General features: G+C 39.6%; 1 protein-coding gene across 1 annotated transcript in view; it reads right to left on the reverse strand.

Annotated features, from left to right (window-relative positions):
- Window positions 1-24,744, reverse strand: part of LOC135574921 (CUB and sushi domain-containing protein 3-like) — a 238,878-nt gene that overhangs the window by 74,937 nt on the left and 139,197 nt on the right. The window contains exon 16 of the mRNA XM_065027041.1: window positions 19,592-19,765. Coding sequence (XP_064883113.1) covers window positions 19,592-19,765 — 174 coding nt within the window. The remainder of the gene's footprint in view (window positions 1-19,591; window positions 19,766-24,744) is intronic.

A 24,744-nucleotide genomic window follows, 5' to 3' on the forward strand; every position in this document is an offset into this window, starting at 1 on the left:
ACTTGACATCTGCCTCATGTTGCAGGTCTGGACGAAGAGATAAGTTTAGTGTTCTCCATATCTCATTCTCTCTCTCTCTCTCTCTCTCTCTCTCTCTCTCTCTCTCTCTCTCTCTCTCTCTCTCTGTCTCTGTCTCTGTCTCTGTCTCTGTTTCTCTCTGTCTCTCCCTCTCTCTCTCTCTCTCTCTCTCTCTCTCTCTCTGTCTCTCTCTCTCTCTGTCTCTCTCTCTGTCTCTCTGTCTCTCTGTCTCTCTATCTCTCTCTGTCTCTGCTACGTACACACAGCCAAAATACACCGGCTCCAAAAGCCATTACCACACAATAGCCCGGAGATGGCTTCCTCTCAGTACGCAATACTAACCGAGAATACAAAATGAAAAACAGTCTCTCTGTATATATCCTAAAACTACAGTCTATCACATTATTTAATGTCTTCCTCAACACTGATATTTGTCTACATGTTTCAGACATTATGAACTGTGATTTCATTCCCTCTTAGGTGTTAGTGGCATGCCAACAGATAAATATACTAAGGACTGAATACACTGCAAGAGTCCTGATGGAATTGTCACCTGTCAAACATTCCAACATTCCTTTCTCAATATTCCGACAATGACACTCAAACATTCCATTCTCAATATTCCGACGATGACACTCAAACATTCCATTCTCAATATTCCGACAATGACACTCAAACATTCCTTTCTCAATATTCCGTCAATGACACTCAAACATTCCTTTCTCAATATTCCGTCAATGACACTCAAACATTCCTTTCTCAATATTCCGTCAATGACACTCAAACATTCCTTTCTCAATATTCCGACAATGACACTCAAACATTCCTTTCTCAATATTCCGACAATGACACTCAAACATTCCTTTCTCAATATTCCGACGACGACTCTCAACATTCCACTGGCATTCTAGAATGTTGAGGACCAAAAAGGTGACACAGCCATTTGTCAGGGCTGTGAGCAGCAGCCTCAGTGATAGCCTTCTGTTTTATGGAAATGCAACGTAGATGGGATGGACGGCTGGGGGCCAGAACTAGCTGTGCATAACAAATAGGCCTGGTGTTAAACCCGCCTGTGGACTCAGGCTCGGAGTCTCCTAACTTTTCTCCCTTGATGAATGTTCTATTCTTCCCAGTTATCAGTATACATGCAGAGAGATGCCAGACAGTTGCAGAACTGTTAGAATCCTAGATCCGAGTCCCAAATGGGACCCTATTCCCTATAAAGTGCACTAGATTTGACCAGAGCCCTGTCAGTGCCATTTGAGACAACTCTACTCTCTATAACCCTGTTGGACAAGTGAACTGCAGAGATGTTGTTGATGATGTTGCGTAGTAGAGAAGATGTACCTCTATCTTTAGCAATATTATAAGATGAGTGCAGATGGGAGAATGAGGGATCTAGTGGTGTTATTACCCTGTACTGTACTGCTGTGGTGTTAATCTAGTGTTATTACTCAATACTGTACTGCTGTGGTGTTAATCTAGTGGTATTACCCTGTTCTGTACTGCTGTGGTGTTAATCTAGTGTTATTACCCAATACTGTACTGCTGTGGTGTTAATCTAGTGGTATTACCCTATTCTGTACTGCTGTGGTGTTAATCTAGTGGTATTACCCTATACTGTACTGCTGTGGTGTTAATCTAGTGGTATTACCCTATACTGTTCTGTACTGCTGTGGTGTTAATCTAGTGGTATTACCCTATACTGTACTGCTGTGGTGTTAATCTAGTGGTATTACCCTGTTCTGTACTGCTGTGGTGACAATCTAGTGGTATTACCCTATTCTGTACTGCTGTGGTGTTAATCTAGTGGTATTACCCTATACTGTACTGTACTGCTGTGGTGTTAATCTAGTGGTATTACCATATACTGTACTGTACTGCTGTGGTGTTAATCTAGTGGTATTACCCTGTTCTGTACTGCTGTGGTGTTACTCTAGTGGTATTACCCTGTACTGTACTGCTGTGGTGTTAATCTAGTGGTATTACCCTGTACTGTACTGCTGTGGTGTTAATCTAGTGGTATTACCCTATACTGTACTGCTGTGGTGTTAATCTAGTGGTATTACCCTATACTGTACTGTACTGCTGTGGTGTTAATCTAGTGGTATTACCCTGTACTGTACTGCTGTGGTGTTAATCTAGTGGTATTACCCTGTACTGTACTGTACTGCTGTGGTGTTAATCTAGTGGTATTACCCTGTACTGTACTGTACTGTTGTGGTGTTAATCTAGTGTTATTACCCTATACTGTACTGTACTGTTGTGGTGTTAATCTAGTGGTATTACCCTGTTCTGTACTGCTGTGGTGTTAATCTAGTGGTATTACCCTATACTGTACTGTACTGCTGTGGTGTTAATCTAGTGGTATTACCCTATACTGTACTGCTGTGGTGTTAATCTAGTGGTATTACCCTGTACTGTACTGCTGTGGTGTTAATCTAGTGGTATTACCCTATACTGTACTGTACTGCTGTGGTGTTAATCTAGTGGTATTACCCTATACTGTACTGTACTGCTGTGGTGTTAATCTAGTGGTATTACCCTATACTGTACTGCTGTGGTGTTAATCTAGTGATATTACCCTATACTGTACTGCTGTGGTGTTAATCTAGTGGTATTATCCTGTACTGTACTGCTGTGGTGTTAATCTAGTGTTATTACCCTATACTGTACTGTACTGTTGTGGTGTTAATCTAGTGTTATTACCCTGTTCTGTACTGCTGTGGTGTTAATCTAGTGGTATTACCCTATACTGTACTGTACTGCTGTGGTGTTAATCTAGTGGTATTACCCTATACTGTACTGCTGTGGTGTTAATCTAGTGGTATTACCCTGTACTGTACTGCTGTGGTGTTAATCTAGTGGTATTACCCTATACTGTACTGTACTGCTGTGGTGTTAATCTAGTGGTATTACCCTATACTGTACTGTACTGCTGTGGTGTTAATCTAGTGGTATTACCCTATACTGTACTGCTGTGGTGTTAATCTAGTGGTATTATCCTGTACTGTACTGCTGTGCTGTGGTGTTAATCTAGTGGTATTACCCTATACTGTACTGTACTGCTGTGGTGTTAATCTAGTGGTATTACCCTATACTGTACTGTACTGCTGTGGTGTTAATCTAGTGGTATTACCCTATACTGTACTGCTGTGGTGTTAATCTAGTGGTATTACCCTATACTGTACTGTACTGCTGTGGTGTTAATCTAGTGGTATTACCCTATACTGTACTGCTGTGGTGTTAATCTAGTGGTATTATCCTGTACTGTACTGCTGTGGTGTTAATCTAGTGGTATTACCCTATACTGTACTGTACTGCTGTGGTGTTAATCTAGTGGTATTACCCTATACTGTACTGTACTGCTGTGGTGTTAATCTAGTGGTATTACCCTATACTGTACTGCTGTGGTGTTAATCTAGTGATATTACCCTATACTGTACTGCTGTGGTGTTAATCTAGTGGTATTATCCTGTACTGTACTGCTGTGGTGTTAATCTAGTGGTATTACCCTATACTGTACTGTACTGCTGTGGTGTTAATCTAGTGTTATTACCCTATACTGTACTGCTGTGGTGTTAATCTAGTGGTATTACCCTATACTGTACTGTACTGCTGTGGTGTTAATCTAGTGGTATTACCCTATACTGTACTGCTGTGGTGTTAATCTAGTGGTATTACCCTATACTGTACTGCTGTGGTGTTAATCTAGTGGTATTACCCTATACTGTACTGCTGTGGTGTTAATCTAGTGGTATTACCCTATACTGTACTGCTGTGGTGTTAATCTAGTGGTATTACCCTATACTGTACTGCTGTGGTGTTAATCTAGTGGTATTACCCTATACTGTACTGCTGTGGTGTTAATCTAGTGGTATTATCCTGTACTGTACTGCTGTGGTGTTAATCTAGTGGTATTACCCTATACTGTACTGTACTGCTGTGGTGTTAATCTAGTGGTATTACCCTGTTCTGTACTGCTGTGGTGTTAATCTAGTGGTATTACCCTATACTGTACTGCTGTGGTGTTAATCTAGTGGTATTACCCTATACTGTACTGTACTGCTGTGGTGTTAATCTAGTGGTATTACCCTGTACTGTACTGCTGTGGTGTTAATCTAGTGGTATTACCCTATACTGTACTGCTGTGGTGTTAATCTAGTGGTATTACCCTGTACTGTACTGTACTGTTGTGGTGTTAATCTAGTGTTATTACCCTATACTGTACTGCACTGTTGTGGTGTTAATCTAGTGTTATTACCCTGTTCTGTACTGCTGTGGTGTTAATCTAGTGGTATTACCCTATACTGTACTGTACTGCTGTGGTGTTAATCTAGTGGTATTACCCTATACTGTACTGCTGTGGTGTTAATCTAGTGGTATTACCCTGTACTGTACTGCTGTGGTGTTAATCTAGTGGTATTACCCTATACTGTACTGTACTGCTGTGGTGTTAATCTAGTGGTATTACCCTATACTGTACTGTACTGCTGTGGTGTTAATCTAGTGGTATTACCCTATACTGTACTGCTGTGGTGTTAATCTAGTGATATTACCCTATACTGTACTGCTGTGGTGTTAATCTAGTGGTATTATCCTGTACTGTACTGCTGTGGTGTTAATCTAGTGGTATTACCCTATACTGTACTGTACTGCTGTGGTGTTAATCTAGTGGTATTACCCTATACTGTACTGTACTGCTGTGGTGTTAATCTAGTGGTATTACCCTATACTGTACTGCTGTGGTGTTAATCTAGTGGTATTACCCTATACTGTACTGTACTGCTGTGGTGTTAATCTAGTGGTATTACCCTATACTGTACTGCTGTGGTGTTAATCTAGTGGTATTACCTTATACTGTACTGCTGTGGTGTTAATCTAGTGGTATTACCCTATACTGTACTGCTGTGGTGTTAATCTAGTGGTATTACCTTATACTGTACTGCTGTGGTGTTAATCTAGTGGTATTACCCTATACTGTACTGCTGTGGTGTTAATCTAGTGGTATTACCCTATACTGTACTGCTGTGGTGTTAATCTAGTGGTATTACCTTATACTGTACTGCTGTGGTGTTAATCTAGTGGTATTATCCTGTACTGTACTGCTGTGGTGTTAATCTAGTGGTATTACCATATACTGTACTGTACTGCTGTGGTGTTAATCTAGTGGTATTACCCTATACTGTACTGTACTGCTGTGGTGTTAATCTAGTGGTATTACCCTATACTGTACTGCTGTGGTGACAATCTAGTGGTATTACCCTATACTGTACTGTACTGCTGTGGTGTTAATCTAGTGGTATTACCCTGTACTGTACTGCTGTGGTGTTAATCTAGTGGTATTACCCTATACTGTACTGTACTGCTGTGGTGTTAATCTAGTGGTATTACCCTGTACTGTACTGCTGTGGTGTTACTCTAGTGGTATTACCCTATACTGTTCTGTACTGCTGTGGTGTTAATCTCTATATTCAGCAGTGTAAAGACCCAGCTCTGTATTGGCTCTGTACTGTACTTGATTTAGCACAACCAATCTACTGGGGATAATAGAGGAAGCATTTACTGCGCACTATGCATACATTATCACTTTTCAGGATTTACATGGTCAGCACTTTGTCCCGTTGTTTAACATCTCAAACCTCTCAGCTGTGCATTGTAGCAAGCCTCTTATTCATCACAATATAGAAGACAACATGCTGTTTTTATACAGTACAATATGCAATCTACCTCTTTGTACATTTCAGAAACACTATACCATGGCAATCTATTGGTTTAGACAGAGTTGAACATCTCAGAAACGCCATGCCATGGCAATCTATTGGTTTAGACAGAGTTGAACATCTCAGAAACACCATGCCATGGCAATCTATGTGTTTGTATAGAGTTGAACATCTCAGAAACGCCATGCCATGGCAATCTATGGGTTTGTATAGAGTTGAACATCTCAGAAACACTATACCATGGCAATCTATGTGTTTGTAGAGTTGAACATCTCAGAAACAATATGACATGGCAGTTGCCACCGAACTATCACATCCACTCAACCAGGAGTACCAGCTCCTACCATCAGGCCGCAGATACAGAGTCCATCTTCACAAAACCGGCAGAGCCCAGAAATCATTCATTCCCACCAGAATAATTTACGATCTGAATTAGGAACTGTATCCATGTGTTGTCTGCTATAGTTTGTGATTGGTGTGTATGTATGCACCTGTTGGTGATGCTGTTGTCTGCTATAGTTTGTGATTGGTGTGTATGTATGCACCTGTTGGTGATGCTGTTGTCTGCTATAGTTTGTGATTGGTGTGTATGTATGCACCTGTTGGTGATGCTGTTGTCTGCTATAGTTTGTGATTGGTGTGTATTTATGCACCTGTTGGCGATGCTGTTGTCTGCTATAGTTTGTGATTGGTGTGTACTTATGCACCTGTTGGTGATGCTGTTGTCTGCTATAGTTTGTGATTTGTGTGTATTTATGCACCTGTTGGTGATGCTGTTGTCTGCTATAGTTTGTGATTGTTGTGTATTTATGCACCTGTTGGCGATGCTGTTGTCTGCTATAGTTTGTGATTGGTATGTATTTATGCACCTGTTGGTGATGCTGTTGTCTGCTATAGTTTGTGATTGGTGTGTATTTATGCACCTGTTGGTGATGCTGTTGTCTGCTATAGTTTGTGATTGGTGTGTATTTATGCACCTGTTGGTGATGCTGTTGTCTGCTATAGTTTGTGATTGGTGTGTATTTATGCACCTGTTGGTGATGCTGTTGTCTGCTATAGTTTGTGATTGGTGTGTATGTATGCACCTGTTGGCGATGCTGTTGTCTGCTATAGTTTGTGATTGTTGTGTATTTATGCACCTGTTGGTGATGCTGTTGTCTCCTATAGTTTGTGATTGGTGTGTATTTATGCACCTGTTGGTGATGCTGTTGTCTGCTATAGTTGGTGATTGGTGTGTATTTATGCACCTGTTGGTGATGCTGTTGTCTGCTATAGTTTGTGATTGGTGTGTATGTATGCACCTGTTGGTGATGCTGTTGTCTGCTATAGTTTGTGATTGGTGTGTATTTATGCACCTGTTGGTGATGCTGTTGTCTGCTATAGTTTGTGATTGGTGTGTATTTATGCACCTGTTGGTGATGCTGTTGTCTGCTATAGTTTGTGATTGGTGTGTATTTATGCACCTGTTGGTGATGCTGTTGTCTGCTATAGTTTGTGATTGGTGTGTATTTATGCACCTGTTGGCGATGCTGTTGTCTGCTATAGTTTGTGATTGGTGTGTACTTATGCACCTGTTGGTGATGCTGTTGTCTGCTATAGTTTGTGATTGGTGTGTATTTATGCACCTGTTGGCGATGCTGTTGTCTGCTATAGTTTGTGATTGGTGTGTATGTATGCACCTGTTGGTGATGCTGTTGTTGGTTAAGATACAAGAAAGGGACCCAAAATAAAGAATACGTATTACTTATGATATTAATTATTATATTAATTATTACTACTAATTATTATTATTAATTAGTGTTATTAATGATATATTAATCATTATTATTAATTCGTGTTATTAATGATATATTAATCATTATTATTAATTAGTGTTATTAATGATATATTAATCATTATTATTAATTCGTGTTATTAATGATATATTAATCATTATTATTAATTAGTGTTATTAATGATATATTAATCATTATTATTAATTAGTGTTATTAATGATATATTAATCATTATTATTAATTAGTGTTATTAATGATATATTAATCATTATTATTAATTCGTGTTATTAATGATATATTAATCATTATTATTAATTAGTGTTATTAATGATATATTAATCATTATTATTAATTAGTGTTATTAATGATATATTAATCATTATTATTAATTAGTGTTATTAATGATATATTAATCATTATTATTAATTAGTGTTATTAATGATATATTAATCATTATTATTAATTAGTGTTATTAATGATATATTAATCATTATTATTAATTAGTGTTATTAATGATATATTAATCATTATTATTAATTAGTGTTATTAATGATATATTAATCATTATTATTAATTATTATATGTATTATCATTATTAATTATTACTATTAATTATATATTAATTATTACTATTAATTATATATTAATTATTACTATTAATTATATATCAATTATTACTATTAATTATATATTAATTATTACTATTAATTATATATTAATTATTACTATTAATTATATATTAATTATTACTATTAATTATATATTAATTATTAGTAGTGATTATATATCAATTAGTATTATTAATTATATATTACAAATTATTAATGATGATATATTAATTATTATTATCTACGAGTTGGAAACCTGTATCTCCTAACCTCTTTGTAGAGTTGGAAACCTGTATCTCCTAACCTCTTTGTAGAGTTGGAAACCTGTATCTCCTAACCTCTTTGTAGAGTTGAAAACCTGTATCTCCTAACCTCTTTGTAGAGTTGGAAACCTGTATCTCCTAACCTCTTTGTAGAGTTAGAAACCTGTATCTCCTAACCTCTTTGTAGAGTTGAAAACCTGTATCTCCTAACCTCTCTGTAGAGTTGGAAACCCTGTATCTCCTAACCTCTTTGTAGAGTTGGAAACCTGTATCTCCTAACCTCTTTGTAGAGTTGAAAACCTGTATCTCCTAACCTCTCTGTAGAGTTGGAAACCTGTATCTCCTAACCTCTTTGTAGAGTTGGAAACCTGTATCTCCTAACCTCTTTGTAGAGTTGGAAACCTGTATCTCCTAACCTCTTTGTAGAGTTGGAAACCTGTATCTCCTAACCTCTGTAGAGTTGGAAACCTGTATCTCCTAACCTCTTTGTAGAGTTGGAAACCTGTATCTCCTAACCTCTTTGTAGAGTTGAAAACCTGTATCTCCTAACCTCTTTGTAGAGTTGGAAACCTGTATGTCCTAACCTCTTTGTAGAGTTGGAAACCTGTATCTCCTAACCTCTTTGTAGAGTTGGAAACCTGTATCTCCTAACCTCTCTGTAGAGTTGGAAACCTGTATCTCCTAACCTCTCTGTAGAGTTGGAAACCTATATCTCCTAACCTCTTTGTAGAGTTGAAACCTGTATCTCCTAACCTCTCTGTAGAGTTGGAAACCTGTATCTCCTAACCTCTCTGTAGAGTTGGAAACCTGTATCTCCTAACCTCTCTGTAGAGTTGAAACCTGTATCTCCTAACCTCTCTGGAGAGTTGAAACCTGTATGTCCTGACCTCTTTGTAGAGTTGGAAACCTGTATCTCCTAACCTCTCTGTAGAGTTGAAACCTGTTTCTCCTAACCTCTTTGTAGAGTTGAAACCTGTATGTCCTGACCTCTTTGTAGAGTTGGAAACCTGTATCTCCTAACCTCTTTGTAGAGTTGAAACCTGTATGTCCTGACCTCTTTGTAGAGTTGGAAACCTGTATCTCCTAACCTCTCTGTAGAGTTGAAACCTGTTTCTCCTAACCTCTTTGTAGAGTTGGAAACCTGTATCTTCTAACCTCTTTGTAGAGTTGAAACCTGTATCTCCTAACCTCTTTGTAGAGTTGGAAACCTGTATCTCCTAACCTCTTTGTAGAGTTGGAAACCTGTATCTCCTAACCTCTTTGTAGAGTTGGAAACCTGTATCTCCTAACCTCTTTGTAGAGTTGGAAACCTGTATCTCCTGACCTCTCTGTAGAGTTGGAAACCTGTATCTCCTAACCTCTCTGTATAGTTGGAAACCTGTATCTCCTAACCTCTTTGTAGAGTTGAAACCTGTATCTCCTAACCTCTCTGTAGAGTTGGAAACCTGTATCTCCTAACCTCTCTGTAGAGTTGAAACCTGTATGTCCTGACCTCTTTGTAGAGTTGGAAACCTGTATCTCCTAACCTCTCTGTAGAGTTGAAACCTGTTTCTCCTAACCTCTTTGTAGAGTTGAAACCTGTATGTCCTGACCTCTTTGTAGAGTTGGAAACCTGTATCTCCTAACCTCTTTGTAGAGTTGAAACCTGTATGTCCTGACCTCTTTGTAGAGTTGGAAACCTGTATCTCCTAACCTCTCTGTAGAGTTGAAACCTGTTTCTCCTAACCTCTTTGTAGAGTTGGAAACCTGTATCTTCTAACCTCTTTGTAGAGTTGAAACCTGTATCTCCTAACCTCTTTGTAGAGTTGGAAACCTGTATCTCCTAACCTCTTTGTAGAGTTGGAAACCTGTATCTCCTAACCTCTTTGTAGAGTTGGAAACCTGTATCTCCTAACCTCTTTGTAGAGTTGGAAACCTGTATCTCCTGACCTCTCTGTAGAGTTGGAAACCTGTATCTCCTAACCTCTCTGTATAGTTGGAAACCTGTATCTCCTAACCTCTTTGTAGAGTTGAAACCTGTATCTCCTAACCTCTCTGTAGAGTTGGAAACCTGTATCTCCTAACCTCTCTGTAGAGTTGAAACCTGTTTCTCCTAACCTCTTTGTAGAGTTGAAACCTGTATCTCCTAACCTCTTTGTAGAGTTGAAACCTGTATGTCCTGACCTCTTTGTAGAGTTGGAAACCTGTATCTCCTAACCTCTTTGTAGAGTTGAAACCTGTATGTCCTGACCTCTTTGTAGAGTTGGAAACCTGTATCTCCTAACCTCTCTGTAGAGTTGAAACCTGTTTCTCCTAACCTCTTTGTAGAGTTGAAACCTGTATCTCCTAACCTCTTTGTAGAGTTGCAACCTGTATCTCCTAACCTCTTTGTAGAGTTGGAAACCTGTATCTCCTAACCTCTTTGTAGAGTTGGAAACCTGTATCTCCTAACCTCTTTGTAGAGTTGGAAACCTGTATCTCCTAACCTCTTTGTAGAGTTGGAAACCTGTATCTCCTGACCTCTCTGTAGAGTTGGAAACCTGTATCTCCTAACCTCTCTGTAGAGTTGGAAACCTGTATCTCCTAACCTCTTTGTAGAGTTGAAACCTGTATCTCCTAACCTCTCTGTAGAGTTGGAAACCTGTATCTCCTAACCTGTCTGTAGAGTTGAAACCTGTATCTCCTAACCTCTCTGTAGAGTTGAAACCTGTATGTCCTGACCTCTTTGTAGAGTTGGAAACCTGTATCTCCTAACCTCTCTGTAGAGTTGAAACCTGTTTCTCCTAACCTCTTTGTAGAGTTGAAACCTGTATGTCCTGACCTCTTTGTAGAGTTGGAAACCTGTTTCTCCTAACCTCTTTGTAGAGTTGAAACCTGTATCTCCTAACCTCTTTGTAGAGTTGAAACCTGTATCTCCTAACCTCTTTGTAGAGTTGGAAACCTGTATCTCCTAACCTCTTTGTAGAGTTGGAAACCTGTATCTCCTAACCTCTTTGTAGAGTTGGAAACCTGTATCTCCTAACCTCTTTGTAGAGTTGGAAACCTGTATCTCCTGACCTCTCTGTAGAGTTGGAAACCTGTATCTCCTAACCTCTCTGTAGAGTTGAAAACCTGTATCTCCTAACTTCTTTGTAGAGTTGAAAACCTGTATCTCCTAACTTCTTTGTAGAGTTGAAAACCTGTATCTCCTAACCTCTTTGTAGAGTTGGAAACCTGTATCTCCTAACCTCTCTGTAGAGTTGAAACCTGTATCTCCTAACCTCTCTGTAGAGTTGGAAACCTGTATCTCCTAACCTCTCTGTAGAGTTGGAAACCTGTATCTCCTAACCTCTTTGTAGAGTTGAAACCTGTATCTCCTAACCTCTCTGTAGAGTTGGAAACCTGTATCTCCTAACCTCTCTGTAGAGTTGGAAACCTGTATCTCCTAACCTCTCTGTAGAGTTGGAAACCTGTATCTCCTAACCTCTTTGTAGAGTTGGAAACCTGTATCTCCTAACCTCTTTGTAGAGTTGAAACCTGTATCTCCTAACCTCTCTGTAGAGTTGGAAACCTGTATCTCCTAACCTCTTTGTAGAGTTGGAAACCTGTATCTCCTAACCTCTTTGTAGAGTTGGAAACCTGTATCTCCTAACCTCTTTGTAGAGTTGGAAACCTGTATCTCCTGACCTCTCTGTAGAGGTGGAAACCTGTATCTCCTAACCTCTCTGTAGAGTTGAAAACCTGTATCTCCTAACTTCTTTGTAGAGTTGAAAACCTGTATCTCCTAACTTCTTTGTAGAGTTGAAAACCTGTATCTCCTAACCTCTTTGTAGAGTTGGAAACCTGTATCTCCTAACCTCTCTGTAGAGTTGAAACCTGTATCTCCTAACCTCTCTGTAGAGTTGGAAACCTGTATCTCCTAACCTCTCTGTAGAGTTGGAAACCTGTATCTCCTAACCTCTTTGTAGAGTTGAAACCTGTATCTCCTAACCTCTCTGTAGAGTTGGAAACCTGTATCTCCTAACCTCTCTGTAGAGTTGGAAACCTGTATCTCCTAACCTCTCTGTAGAGTTGGAAACCTGTATCTCCTAACCTCTCTGTAGAGTTGGAAACCTGTATCTCCTAACCTCTTTGTAGAGTTGAAACCTGTATCTCCTAACCTCTCTGTAGAGTTGGAAACCTGTATCTCCTAACCTCTCTGTAGAGTTGGAAACCTGTATCTCCTAACCTCTCTGTAGAGTTGGAAACCTGTATCTCCTAACCTCTCTGTAGAGTTGGAAACCTGTATCTCCTAACCTCTCTGTAGAGTTGAAACCTGTTTCTCCTACCCTCTTTGTAGAGTTGAAACCTGTATGTCCTGACCTCTTTGTAGAGTTGGAAACCTGTATCTCCTAACCTCTTTGTAGAGTTGAAACCTGTATGTCCTAACCTCTTTGTAGAGTTGGAAACCTGTATCTCCTAACCTCTCTGTAGAGTTGAAACCTGTTTCTCCTAACCTCTTTGTAGAGTTGAAACCTGTATCTCCTATCCTCTTTGTAGAGTTGAAACCTGTATCTCCTAACCTCTTTGTAGAGTTGGAAACCTGTATCTCCTAACCTCTTTGTAAAGTTGGAAACCTGTATCTCCTAACCTCTTTGTAGAGTTGGAAACCTGTATCTCCTAACCTCTTTGTAGAGTTGGAAACCTGTTTCTCCTGACCTCTCTGTAGAGTTGGAAACCTGTATCTCCTAACCTCTTTGTAGAGTTGAAACCTGTATCTCCTAACCTCTCTGTAGAGTTGGAAACCTGTATCTCCTAACCTCTCTGTAGAGTTGGAAACCTGTATCTCCTAACCTCTCTGTAGAGTTGGAAACCTGTATCTCCTAACCTCTTTGTAGAGTTGGAAACCTGTATCTCCTAACCTCTTTGTAGAGTTGAAACCTGTATCTCCTAACCTCTCTGTAGAGTTGGAAACCTGTATCTCCTAACCTCTCTGTAGAGTTGAAACCTGTTTCTCCTAACCTCTTTGTAGAGTTGAAACCTGTATGTCCTGACCTCTTTGTAGAGTTGGAAACCTGTATCTCCTAACCTCTTTGTAGAGTTGAAACCTGTATGTCCTGACCTCTTTGTAGAGTTGGAAACCTGTATCTCCTAACCTCTCTGTAGAGTTGAAACCTGTTTCTCCTAACCTCTTTGTAGAGTTGAAACCTGTTTCTCCTAACCTCTTTGTAGAGTTGAAACCTGTATCTCCTAACCTCTTTGTAGAGTTGAAAACCTGTATCTCCTAACCTCTTTGTAGAGTTGGAAACCTGTATCTCCTAACCTCTCTGTAGAGTTGGAAACCTGTATCTCCTAACCTCTCTGTAGAGTTGGAAACCTGTATCTCCTAACCTCTTTGTAGAGTTGAAACCTGTATCTCCTAACCTCTCTGTAGAGTTGGAAACCTGTATCTCCTAACCTCTCTGTAGAGTTGGAAACCTGTATCTCCTAACCTCTCTGTAGAGTTGGAAACCTGTATCTCCTAACCTCTTTGTAGAGTTGGAAACCTGTATCTCCTAACCTCTTTGTAGAGTTGAAACCTGTATCTCCTAACCTCTCTGTAGAGTTGGAAACCTGTATCTCCTAACCTCTCTGTAGAGTTGAAACCTGTTTCTCCTAACCTCTCTGTAGAGTTGAAACCTGTATCTCATAACCTCTCTGTAGAGTTGGAAACCTGTATCTCCTAACCTCTCTGTAGAGTTGGAAACCTGTATCTCCTAACCTCTCTGTAGAGTTGAAACCTGTTTCTCCTAACCTCTTTGTAGAGTTGAAACCTGTATGTCCTGACCTCTTTGTAGAGTTGGAAACCTGTATCTCCTAACCTCTTTGTAGAGTTGGATACCTGTATCTCCTAACCTCTTTGTAGAGTTGGAAACCTGTATCTCCTAACCTCTTTGTAGAGTTGGAAACCTGTTTCTCCTGACCTCTCTGTAGAGTTGGAAACCTGTATCTCCTAACCTCTCTGTAGAGTTGAAAACCTGTATCTCCTAACTTCTTTGTAGAGTTGAAAACCTGTATCTCCTAACTTCTTTGTAGAGTTGAAAACCTGTATCTCCTAACCTCTTTGTAGAGTTGGAAACCTGTATCTCCTAACCTCTCTGTAGAGTTGAAAACCTGTATCTCCTAACCTCTTTGTAGAGTTGAAAACCTGTATCTCCTAACCTCTCTGTAGAGTTGGAAACCTGTATCTCCTAACCTCTTTGTAGAGTTGGAAACCTGTATCTCCTAACCTCTTTGTAGAGTTGGAAACCTGTATCTCCTAACCTCTTTGTAGAGTTGGAAACCTGTATCTCCTAACCTCTGTAGAGTTGGAAACCTGTATCTCCTAACCTCTTTGTAGAGTTGGAAACCTGTATCTCCTAACCTCTCTGTAGAGTTGAAAACCTGTATCTCCTAACTTCTATGTAGAGTTGAAAACCTGTATCTCCTAACTTCTTTGTAGAGTTGAAAACCTGTATCTCCTAACCTCTTTGTAGAGTTGGAAACCTGTATCTCCTAACCTCTCTGTAGAGTTGAAACCTGTATCTCCTAACCTCTCTGTAGAGTTGGAAACCTGTATCTCCTAACCTCTCTGTAGAGTTGGAAACCTGTATCTCCTAACCTCTTTGTAGAGTTGAAACCTGTATCTCCTAACCTCTCTGTAGAGTTGGAAACCTGTATCTCCTAACCTCTCTGTAGAGTTGGAAACCTGTATCTCCTAACCTCTCTGTAGAGTTGGAAACCTGTATCTCCTAACCTCTTTGTAGAGTTGGAAACCTGTATCTCCTAACCTCTTTGTAGAGTTGAAACCTGTATCTCCTAACCTCTCTGTATAGTTGGAAACCTGTATCTCCTAACCTCTCTGTAGAGTTGGAAACCTGTATCTCCTAACCTCTCTGTAGAGTTGAAACCTGTTTCTCCTAACCTCTTTGTAGAGTTGAAACCTGTATCTCCTAACCTCTTTGTAGAGTTGAAACCTGTATCTCCTAACCTCTTTGTAGAGTTGGAAACCTGTATCTCCTAACCTCTTTGTAAAGTTGGAAACCTGTATCTCCTAACCTCTTTGTAGAGTTGGAAACCTGTATCTCCTAACCTCTTTGTAGAGTTGGAAACCTGTTTCTCCTGACCTCTCTGTAGAGTTGGAAACCTGTATCTCCTAACCTCTTTGTAGAGTTGAAACCTGTATCTCCTAACCTCTCTGTAGAGTTGGAAACCTGTATCTCCTAACCTCTCTGTAGAGTTGGAAACCTGTATCTCCTAACCTCTCTGTAGAGTTGGAAACCTGTATCTCCTAACCTCTTTGTAGAGTTGGAAACCTGTATCTCCTAACCTCTTTGTAGAGTTGAAACCTGTATCTCCTAACCTCTCTGTAGAGTTGGAAACCTGTATCTCCTAACCTCTCTGTAGAGTTGAAACCTGTTTCTCCTAACCTCTTTGTAGAGTTGAAACCTGTATGTCCTGACCTCTTTGTAGAGTTGGAAACCTGTATCTCCTAACCTCTTTGTAGAGTTGAAACCTGTATGTCCTGACCTCTTTGTAGAGTTGGAAACCTGTATCTCCTAACCTCTCTGTAGAGTTGAAACCTGTTTCTCCTAACCTCTTTGTAGAGTTGAAACCTGTTTCTCCTAACCTCTTTGTAGAGTTGAAACCTGTATCTCCTAACCTCTTTGTAGAGTTGAAAACCTGTATCTCCTAACCTCTTTGTAGAGTTGGAAACCTGTATCTCCTAACCTCTCTGTAGAGTTGGAAACCTGTATCTCCTAACCTCTCTGTAGAGTTGGAAACCTGTATCTCCTAACCTCTTTGTAGAGTTGAAACCTGTATCTCCTAACCTCTCTGTAGAGTTGGAAACCTGTATCTCCTAACCTCTCTGTAGAGTTGGAAACCTGTATCTCCTAACCTCTCTGTAGAGTTGGAAACCTGTATCTCCTAACCTCTCTGTAGAGTTGAAACCTGTTTCTCCTAACCTCTTTGTAGAGTTGAAACCTGTATGTCCTGACCTCTTTGTAGAGTTGGAAACCTGTATCTCCTAACCTCTCTGTAGAGTTGAAACCTGTTTCTCCTAACCTCTTTGTAGAGTTGAAACCTGTATCTCCTAACCTCTTTGTAGAGTTGAAACCTGTATCTCCTAACCTCTTTGTAGAGTTGGAAACCTGTATCTCCTAACCTCTTTGTAGAGTTGGAAACCTGTATCTCCTAACCTCTTTGTAGAGTTGGAAACCTGTATCTCCTAACCTCTTTGTAGAGTTGGAAACCTGTTTCTCCTGACCTCTCTGTAGAGTTGGAAACCTGTATCTCCTAACCTCTCTGTAGAGTTGAAAACCTGTATCTCCTAACTTCTTTGTAGAGTTGAAAACCTGTATCTCCTAACTTCTTTGTAGAGTTGAAAACCTGTATCTCCTAACCTCTTTGTAGAGTTGGAAACCTGTATCTCCTAACCTCTCTGTAGAGTTGGAAACCTGTATCTCCTAACCTCTCTGTAGAGTTGAAAACCTGTATCTCCTAACCTCTCTGTAGAGTTGGAAACCTGTATCTCCTAACCTCTTTGTAGAGTTGGAAACCTGTATCTCCTAACCTCTTTGTAGAGTTGGAAACCTGTATCTCCTAACCTCTTTGTAGAGTTGGAAACCTGTATCTCCTAACCTCTGTAGAGTTGGAAACCTGTATCTCCTAACCTCTTTGTAGAGTTGGAAACCTGTATCTCCTAACCTCTCTGTAGAGTTGGAAACCTGTATCTCCTAACCTCTCTGTAGAGTTGGAAACCTATATCTCCTAACCTCTTTGTAGAGTTGAAACCTGTATCTCCTAACCTCTCTGTAGAGTTGGAAACCTGTATCTCCTAACCTCTCTGTAGAGTTGGAAACGTGTATCTCCTAACCTCTCTGTAGAGTTGGAAACCTGTATCTCCTAACCTCTTTGTAGAGTTGGAAACCTGTATCTCCTAACCTCTTTGTAGAGTTGAAACCTGTATCTCCTAACCTCTCTGTAGAGTTGGAAACCTGTATCTCCTAACCTCTTTGTAGAGTTGAAAACCTGTATCTCCTAACCTCTCTGTAGAGTTGGAAACCTGTATCTCCTAACCTCTTTGTAGAGTTGGAAACCTGTATCTCCTAACATCTTTGTAGAGTTGGAAACCTGTATCTCCTAACCTCTTTGTAGAGTTGGAAACCTGTATCTCCTAACCTCTGTAGAGTTGGAAACCTGTATCTCCTAACCTCTTTGTAGAGTTGGAAACCTGTATCTCCTAACCTCTCTGTAGAGTTGGAAACCTGTATCTCCTAACCTCTTTGTAGAGTTGGAAACCTGTATCTCCTAACCTCTTTGTAGAGTTGGAAACCTGTATCTCCTAACCTCTTTGTAGAGTTGGAAACCTGTATCTCCTAACCTCTGTAGAGTTGGAAACCTGTATCTCCTAACCTCTTTGTAGAGTTGGAAACCTGTATCTCCTAACCTCTTTGTAGAGTTGGAAACCTGTATCTCCTAACCTCTTTGTAGAGTTGGAAACCTGTATCTCTTAACCTCTTTGTAGAGTTGGAAACCTGTATCTCCTAACCTCTGTAGAGTTGAAAACCTGTATCTCCTAACCTCTTTGTAGAGTTGGAAACCTGTATGTCCTAACCTCTTTGTAGAGTTGGAAACCTGTATCTCCTAACCTCTCTGTAGAGTTGGAAACGTGTATCTCCTAACCTCTCTGTAGAGTTGGAAACCTGTATCTCCTAACCTCTTTGTAGAGTTGGAAACCTGTATCTCCTAACCTCTTTGTACAGTTGAAACCTGTATCTCCTAACCTCTCTGTAGAGTTGGAAACCTGTATCTCCTAACCTCTCTGTAGAGTTGAAACCTGTATCTCCTAACCTCTTTGTAGAGTTGGAAACCTGTATGTCCTGACCTCTTTGTACAGAGTTGGAAACCTGTATCTCCTAACCTCTTTGTGGAGTTGGAAACCTGTATCTCCTAACCTCTCTGTAGAGTTGGAAACCTGTATCTCCTAACCTCTCTGTAGAGTTGGAAACCTGTATCTCCTAACCTCTTTGTAGAGTTGAAACCCTGTATCTCCTAACCTCTCTGTAGAGTTGAAACCTGTATCTCCTAACCTCTCTGTAGAGTTGAAACCTGTATCTCCTAACCTCTCTGTAGAGTTGGAAACCTGTATCTCCTAACCTCTCTGTAGAGTTGAAACCTGTATCTCCTAACCTCTTTGTAGAGTTGGAAACCTGTATCTCCTAACCTCTTTGTAGAGTTGGAAACCTGTATCTCCTAACCTCTCTGTAGAGTTGAAACCTGTATCTCCTAACCTCTTTGTAGAGTTGAAAACCTGTATCTCCTAACCTCTTTGTAGAGTTGGAAACCTGTATCTCCTAACCTCTTTGTAGAGTTGGAAACCTGTATCTCCTAACCTCTTTGTAGAGTTGAAAACCTGTATCTCCTAACCTCTTTGTAGAGTTGCAAACCTGTATCTCCTAACCTCTTTGTAGAGTTGAAAACCTGTATCTCCTAACCTCTTTGTAGAGTTGAAAACCTGTTTCTTTAAACCTCTTTGTACAGAGTTGAAAACCTGTATCTCCTAACCTCTTTGTAGAGTTGGAAACCTGTATCTCCTAACCTCTTTGTAGAGTTGAAGCCCTGTATCTCCTAACCTCTTTGTAGAGTTGAAAACCTGTATCTCCTAACCTCTTTGTAGAGTTGAAAACCTGTATCTCCTAACCTCTTTGTAGAGTTGAAAACCTGTATCTCCTAACCTCTTTGTAGAGTTGGAAACCTGTATCTCCTAACCTCTTTGTAGAGTTGGAAACCTGTATCTCCTAACCTCTTTGTAGAGTTGAAAACCTGTATCTCCTAACCTCTTTGTAGAGTTGCAAACCTGTATCTCCTAACCTCTTTGTAGAGTTGAAAACCTGTATCTCCTAACCTCTTTGTAGAGTTGAAAACCTGTTTCTTTAAACCTCTTTGTACAGAGTTGAAAACCTGTATCTCCTAACCTCTTTGTAGAGTTGGAAACCTGTATCTCCTAACCTCTTTGTAGAGTTGAAAACCTGTATCTCCTAACCTCTTTGTAGAGTTGAAAACCTGTTTCTTTAAACCTCTTTGTACAGAGTTGAAAACCTGTATCTCCTAACCTCTTTGTAGAGTTGGAAACCTGTTTCTTTAAACCTCTTTGTAGAGTTGAAAACCTGTTTCTTTAAACCTCTTTGTGCAGAGTTGCAAACCCGTATCTTTAAAACATGAAGGTGTTTGTTGTGTTGACTCACGCAGACACTGAGGCAGATCTCCTCTCCAGGAGCCCAGACCCACACAGGTGAGGATAGCTGGGAAGGAGAGCTCGTACCCGGGCAGGCAGCTGTAGCTCACGCTGGTACCCCACTCAAACACGGAGCCCTCCAGGAGCCCGTTGTGGACGGGAGGAGGCGGAGGGCAGGTCACCACTGAGGAGAGAGAGGATGGAAAGATACATTTGGCAACTCTTGATAGGACAATAGAGAAGTTTGGTTTGAAAAATGTTATATATTATTAGTAAAACCAACGCATTTCAGAGAATGCGTTAATCATAGGTTTTTTTTGAGGGTAAATCAATCATTGAGGAGACAGGTAGACAGTTGGGTGGGCAGACTAACTATAACTAGACTACTGTCTAACTATAGGACACAGCAGATCTCTGTAGATTATAGTGAGACCCCTATAGAATGATGTTAGTTCAGTGGTCCTTGTATCTAACTATAGGACACAACAGATCTCTGTAGATTATAGTGAGACCCCTATATAATGATGTTAGTTCAGTGGTCCTTGTATCTAACTATAGGACACAGCAGATCTCTGTAGATTATAGTGAGACCCCTATAGAATGATGTTAGTTCAGTGGTCCTTGTATCTAACTATAGGACAGCAGATCTCTGTAGATTATAGTGTGACCCCTATAGAATGATGTTAGTTCAGTGGTCCTTGTATGTAACTATAGGACAGCAGATCTCTGTAGATTATAGTGTGACCCCTATAGAATGATGTTATTTCAGTGGTCCTTGTGTATAACTATAGGACACAGCAGATCTCTGTAGATTATAGTGTGACCCCTATAGAATGATGTTAGTTCAGTGGTCCTTGTATCTAACTATAGGACACAGCAGATCTCTGTAGATTATAGTGTGTGTGTGAGAGCATTTATCTGACTAGGAATTACTGTTGTGAGAGAATGCTTAGATCCCAAACGGCACCCTATTCCCTAAAGAGTGCACTACTTTAGACCAGAGCCCTATGGCACCCTATTCCCTAAAGAGTGCACTACTTTAGACCAGAGCCCCATGGCACCCTATTCCATAAAGAGTGCACTACTTTAGACCAGAGCCCTATGGCACCCTATTCCCTATGTAGTGCAGACCAGAGGCCTATGGCACACTATTCCCTATATAGTGCACTACTTTAGACCAGAGCCCTATGGGGAAGAAGAAAGCATTACAGACGTCTATATAGGTCTGTTAGTACAGGACTAGTAAAGGTCTGTTAGTACAGGACTAGTAAAGGTCTGTTAATACAGGGCTAGTAAAGGTCTGTTAATACAGGGCTAGTAAAGGTCTGTTAGTAAAGGACTAGTAAAGGTCTGTTAATACAGGACTAGTAAAGGTCTGTTAGTACAGGACTAGTATAGGTCTGTTAGTAAAGGACTAGTAAAGGTCTGTTAGTACAGGACTAGTAAAGGTCTGTTAATACAGGGCTAGTAAAGGTCTGTTAGTAAAGGACTAGTAAAGGTCTGTTAATACAGGACTAGTAAAGGTCTGTTAGTACAGGACTAGTAAAGGTCTGTTAGTACAGGACTAGTAAAGGTCTGTTAATACAGGACTAGTAACGGTCTTAATACAGGACTAGTAAAGGTCTGTTAGTAAAGGACTAGTAAAGGTCTGTTAATACAGGACTAGTAAAGGTCTGTTAATACAGGACTAGTAAAGGTCTGTTAATACAGGACTAGTAAAGGTCTGTTAGTACAGGACTAGTAAAGGTCTGTTAATACAGGACTAGTAAAGGTCTGTTAATACAGGACTAGTAAAGGTCTGTTAGTACAGGACTAGTAAAGGTCTGTTAATACAGGACTAGTAAAGGTCTGTTAGTACAGGACTAGTAAAGGTCTGTTAATACCGGACTAGTAAAGGTCTGTTAATACAGGACTAGTAAAGGTCTGTTAATACAGGACTAGTAAAGGTCTGTTAGTACAGGACTAGTAAAGGTCTGTTAATACAGGACTAGTAAAGGTCTGTTAATACAGGACTAGTAAAGGTCTGTTAGTACAGGACTAGTAAAGGTCTGTTAATACAGGACTAGTAAAGGTCTGTTAATACAGGACTAGTAAAGGTATGTTAGTACAGGACTAGTAAAGGTCTGTTAGTACAGGACTAGTAAAGGTCTGTTAATACATGACTAGTAAAGGTCTGTTAATACAGGACTAGTAAAGGTTCTCTAATACAGGATTAGTAAAGGTCTGTTAGTACAGGACTAGTAAAGGTTCTCTAATACAGGACTAGTAAAGGTTCTCTAATACAGGACTAGTAAAGGTCTGTTAATACAGGACTAGTAAAGGTTCTCTAATACAGGACTAGTAAAGGTCTGTTAATACAGGACTAGTAAAGGTCTGTTAGTACAGGACTAGTAAAGGTCTGTTAATACAGGACTAGTAAAGGTCTGTTAATACAGGACTAGTAAAGGTCTGTTAATACAGGACTAGTAAAGGTCTGTTAGTACAGGACTAGTAAAGGTCTGCTTGTACAGGACTAGTAAAGGTCTGTTAATACAGGACTAGTAAAGGTCTGTTAGTACAGGACTAGTAAATGTATGTTAATACAGGACTAGTAAAGGTCTGTTAATACAGGACTAGTAAAGGTCTGTTAATACAGGACTAGTAAAGGTCTGTTAATACAGGACTAGTAAAGGTCTGTTAGTACAGGACTAGTAAAGGTCTGCTTGTACAGGACTAGTAAAGGTCTGTTAATACAGGACTAGTAAAGGTCTGTTAGTACAGGACTAGTAAAGGTCTGTTAATACAGGACTAGTAAAGGTCTGTTAGTACAGGACTAGTAAAGGTATGTTAGTACAGGACTAGTAAAGGTCTGTTAATACATGACTAGTAAAGGTCTGTTAGTACAGGACTAGTAAAGGTCTGTTAGTACAGGACTAGTAAAGGTCTGTTAATACAGGACTAGTAAAGGTCTGTTAATACATGACTAGTAAAGGTCTGTTAATACAGGACTAGTAAAGGTCTGTTAATACAGGACTAGTAAAGGTCTGTTAATACTTGACTAGTAAAGGTCTGTTAATACAGGACTAGTAAAGGTCTGTTAATACAGGACTTGTAAAGGTCTGTTAATACAGGACTAGTAAAGGTCTGTTAATACATGACTAGTAAAGGTCTGTTAATACAGGACTAGTAAAGGTCTGTTAATACAGGACTAGTAAAGGTCTGTTAGTACAGGACTAGTAAAGGTATGTTAATACAGGACTAGTAAAGGTATGTTAATACAGGACTAGTAAAGGTCTGTTAATACAGGACTAGTAAAGGTATGTTAATACATGACTAGTAAAGGTCTGTTAATACATGACTAGTAAAGGTATGTTAATACAGGACTAGTAAAGGTCTGTTAATACATGACTAGTAAAGGTCTGTTAGTACAGGACTAGTAAAGGTCTGTTAATACAGGACTAGTAAAGGTATGTTAATACAGGACTAGTAAAGGTATGTTAATACAGGACTAGTAAAGGTATGTTAATACAGGACTAGTAAAGGTCTGTTAATACATGACTAGTAAAGGTATGTTAATACAGGACTAGTAAAGGTATGTTAATACAGGACTAGTAAAGGTCTGTTAATACATGACTAGTAAAGGTCTGTTAATACAGGACTAGTAAAGGTCTGTTAGTACAGGACTAGTAAAGGTCTGTTAGTACAGGACTAGTAAAGGTCTGTTAATACAGGACTAGTAAAGGTCTGTTAATACAGGACTAGTAAAGGTCTGTTAGTACAGGACTAGTAAAGGTCTGTTAATACAGGACTAGTAAAGGTCTGTTAATACAGGACTAGTAAAGGTCTGTTAGTACAGGACTAGTAAAGGTCTGTTAGTACAGGACTAGTAAAGGTCTGTTAATACAGGACTAGTAAAGGTCTGTTAGTACAGGACTAGTAAAGGTCTGCTTGTACAGGACTAGTAAAGGTCTGTTAATACAGGACTAGTAAAGGTCTGTTAGTACAGGACTAGTAAAGGTCTGTTAGTACAGGACTAGTAAAGGTCTGTTAGTACAGGACTAGTAAAGGTCTGTTAGTACAGGACTAGTAAAGGTCTGTTAGTAAAGGACTAGTAAAGGTCTGTTAATACAGGACTAGTAAAGGTCTGTTAATACAGGACTAGTAAAGGTCTGTTAATACAGGACTAGTAAAGGTCTGTTAATACAGGACTAGTTAATACAGGACTAGTTAATACAGGACTAGTTAATACAGGACCAGTTAATACAGGACTAGTTAATACAGGACTAGTTAGTACAGGACTAGTTAATACAGCACTAGCACTACTTTTGTAATTGTTTGGGTTATACATTTTTCAAGCCCCTCAGCACCTCTAGTTCCCGTGGCGATGCATGAGGAGGCATGACCTTCATGAAACACTGAACAATAAACTAACTAAACCCTGTACTGAACGGTTGGTTAGGTTCTTTGTTCCTTATAATAAATCCTTAAGATTTCTTTATGCATCTAGCGTGTAGCTCCTGAATACAGAATCTTTCAGGGGGGGGGGGGGAGCTGCCAATAATTTTGACCCCTAAATTTATGAGAGAGAAAAAATAAAGTATTGTTTTATTTTACAAAATATCTTTCTCTGAACAATTGTATTAGTATAAAATAATATAAGTCCATAATAATAATAAAACCGTAGCATTCACATATAGCTCTGTACTGGAATGATTTATTTCATAGTCTTAAATCAAAAGTGTCAATAGATTTCAGACCTCCGTAACTCTACACGACGTCCCAAGCTGCTCAGAAAACTTCATTTATTAAAAAAAAGAAAATCAATAACGGTTTTATGTCCGTTAGACCGGTAATGAGTAAATAAACAGTCCGACAACAGTCCGACAACAGTCCGACAACAGTCCGACAACAGTCCAACAACAGTCCGACAACAGTCCGACAACAGTCCGACAACAGTCCAACAACAGTCCAACAACAGTCCAACAACAGTCCGACAACAGTCCAACAACAGTCAACAACAGTTCAACAACAGTCCAACAACAGTCCAACAACAGTCCAACAACAGTCCGACAACAGTCAACAACAGTCCGACAGCAGTCAACAACAGTCCGACAACAGTCCAACAACAGTCCAACAACAGTCCGACAACAGTCCGACAACAGTCCAACAACAGTCCGACAACAG

The sequence above is a fragment of the Oncorhynchus nerka genome, linkage group LG14 (assembly GCF_034236695.1).
Source record: "Oncorhynchus nerka isolate Pitt River linkage group LG14, Oner_Uvic_2.0, whole genome shotgun sequence".
NCBI lineage: Eukaryota > Metazoa > Chordata > Actinopteri > Salmoniformes > Salmonidae > Oncorhynchus > Oncorhynchus nerka.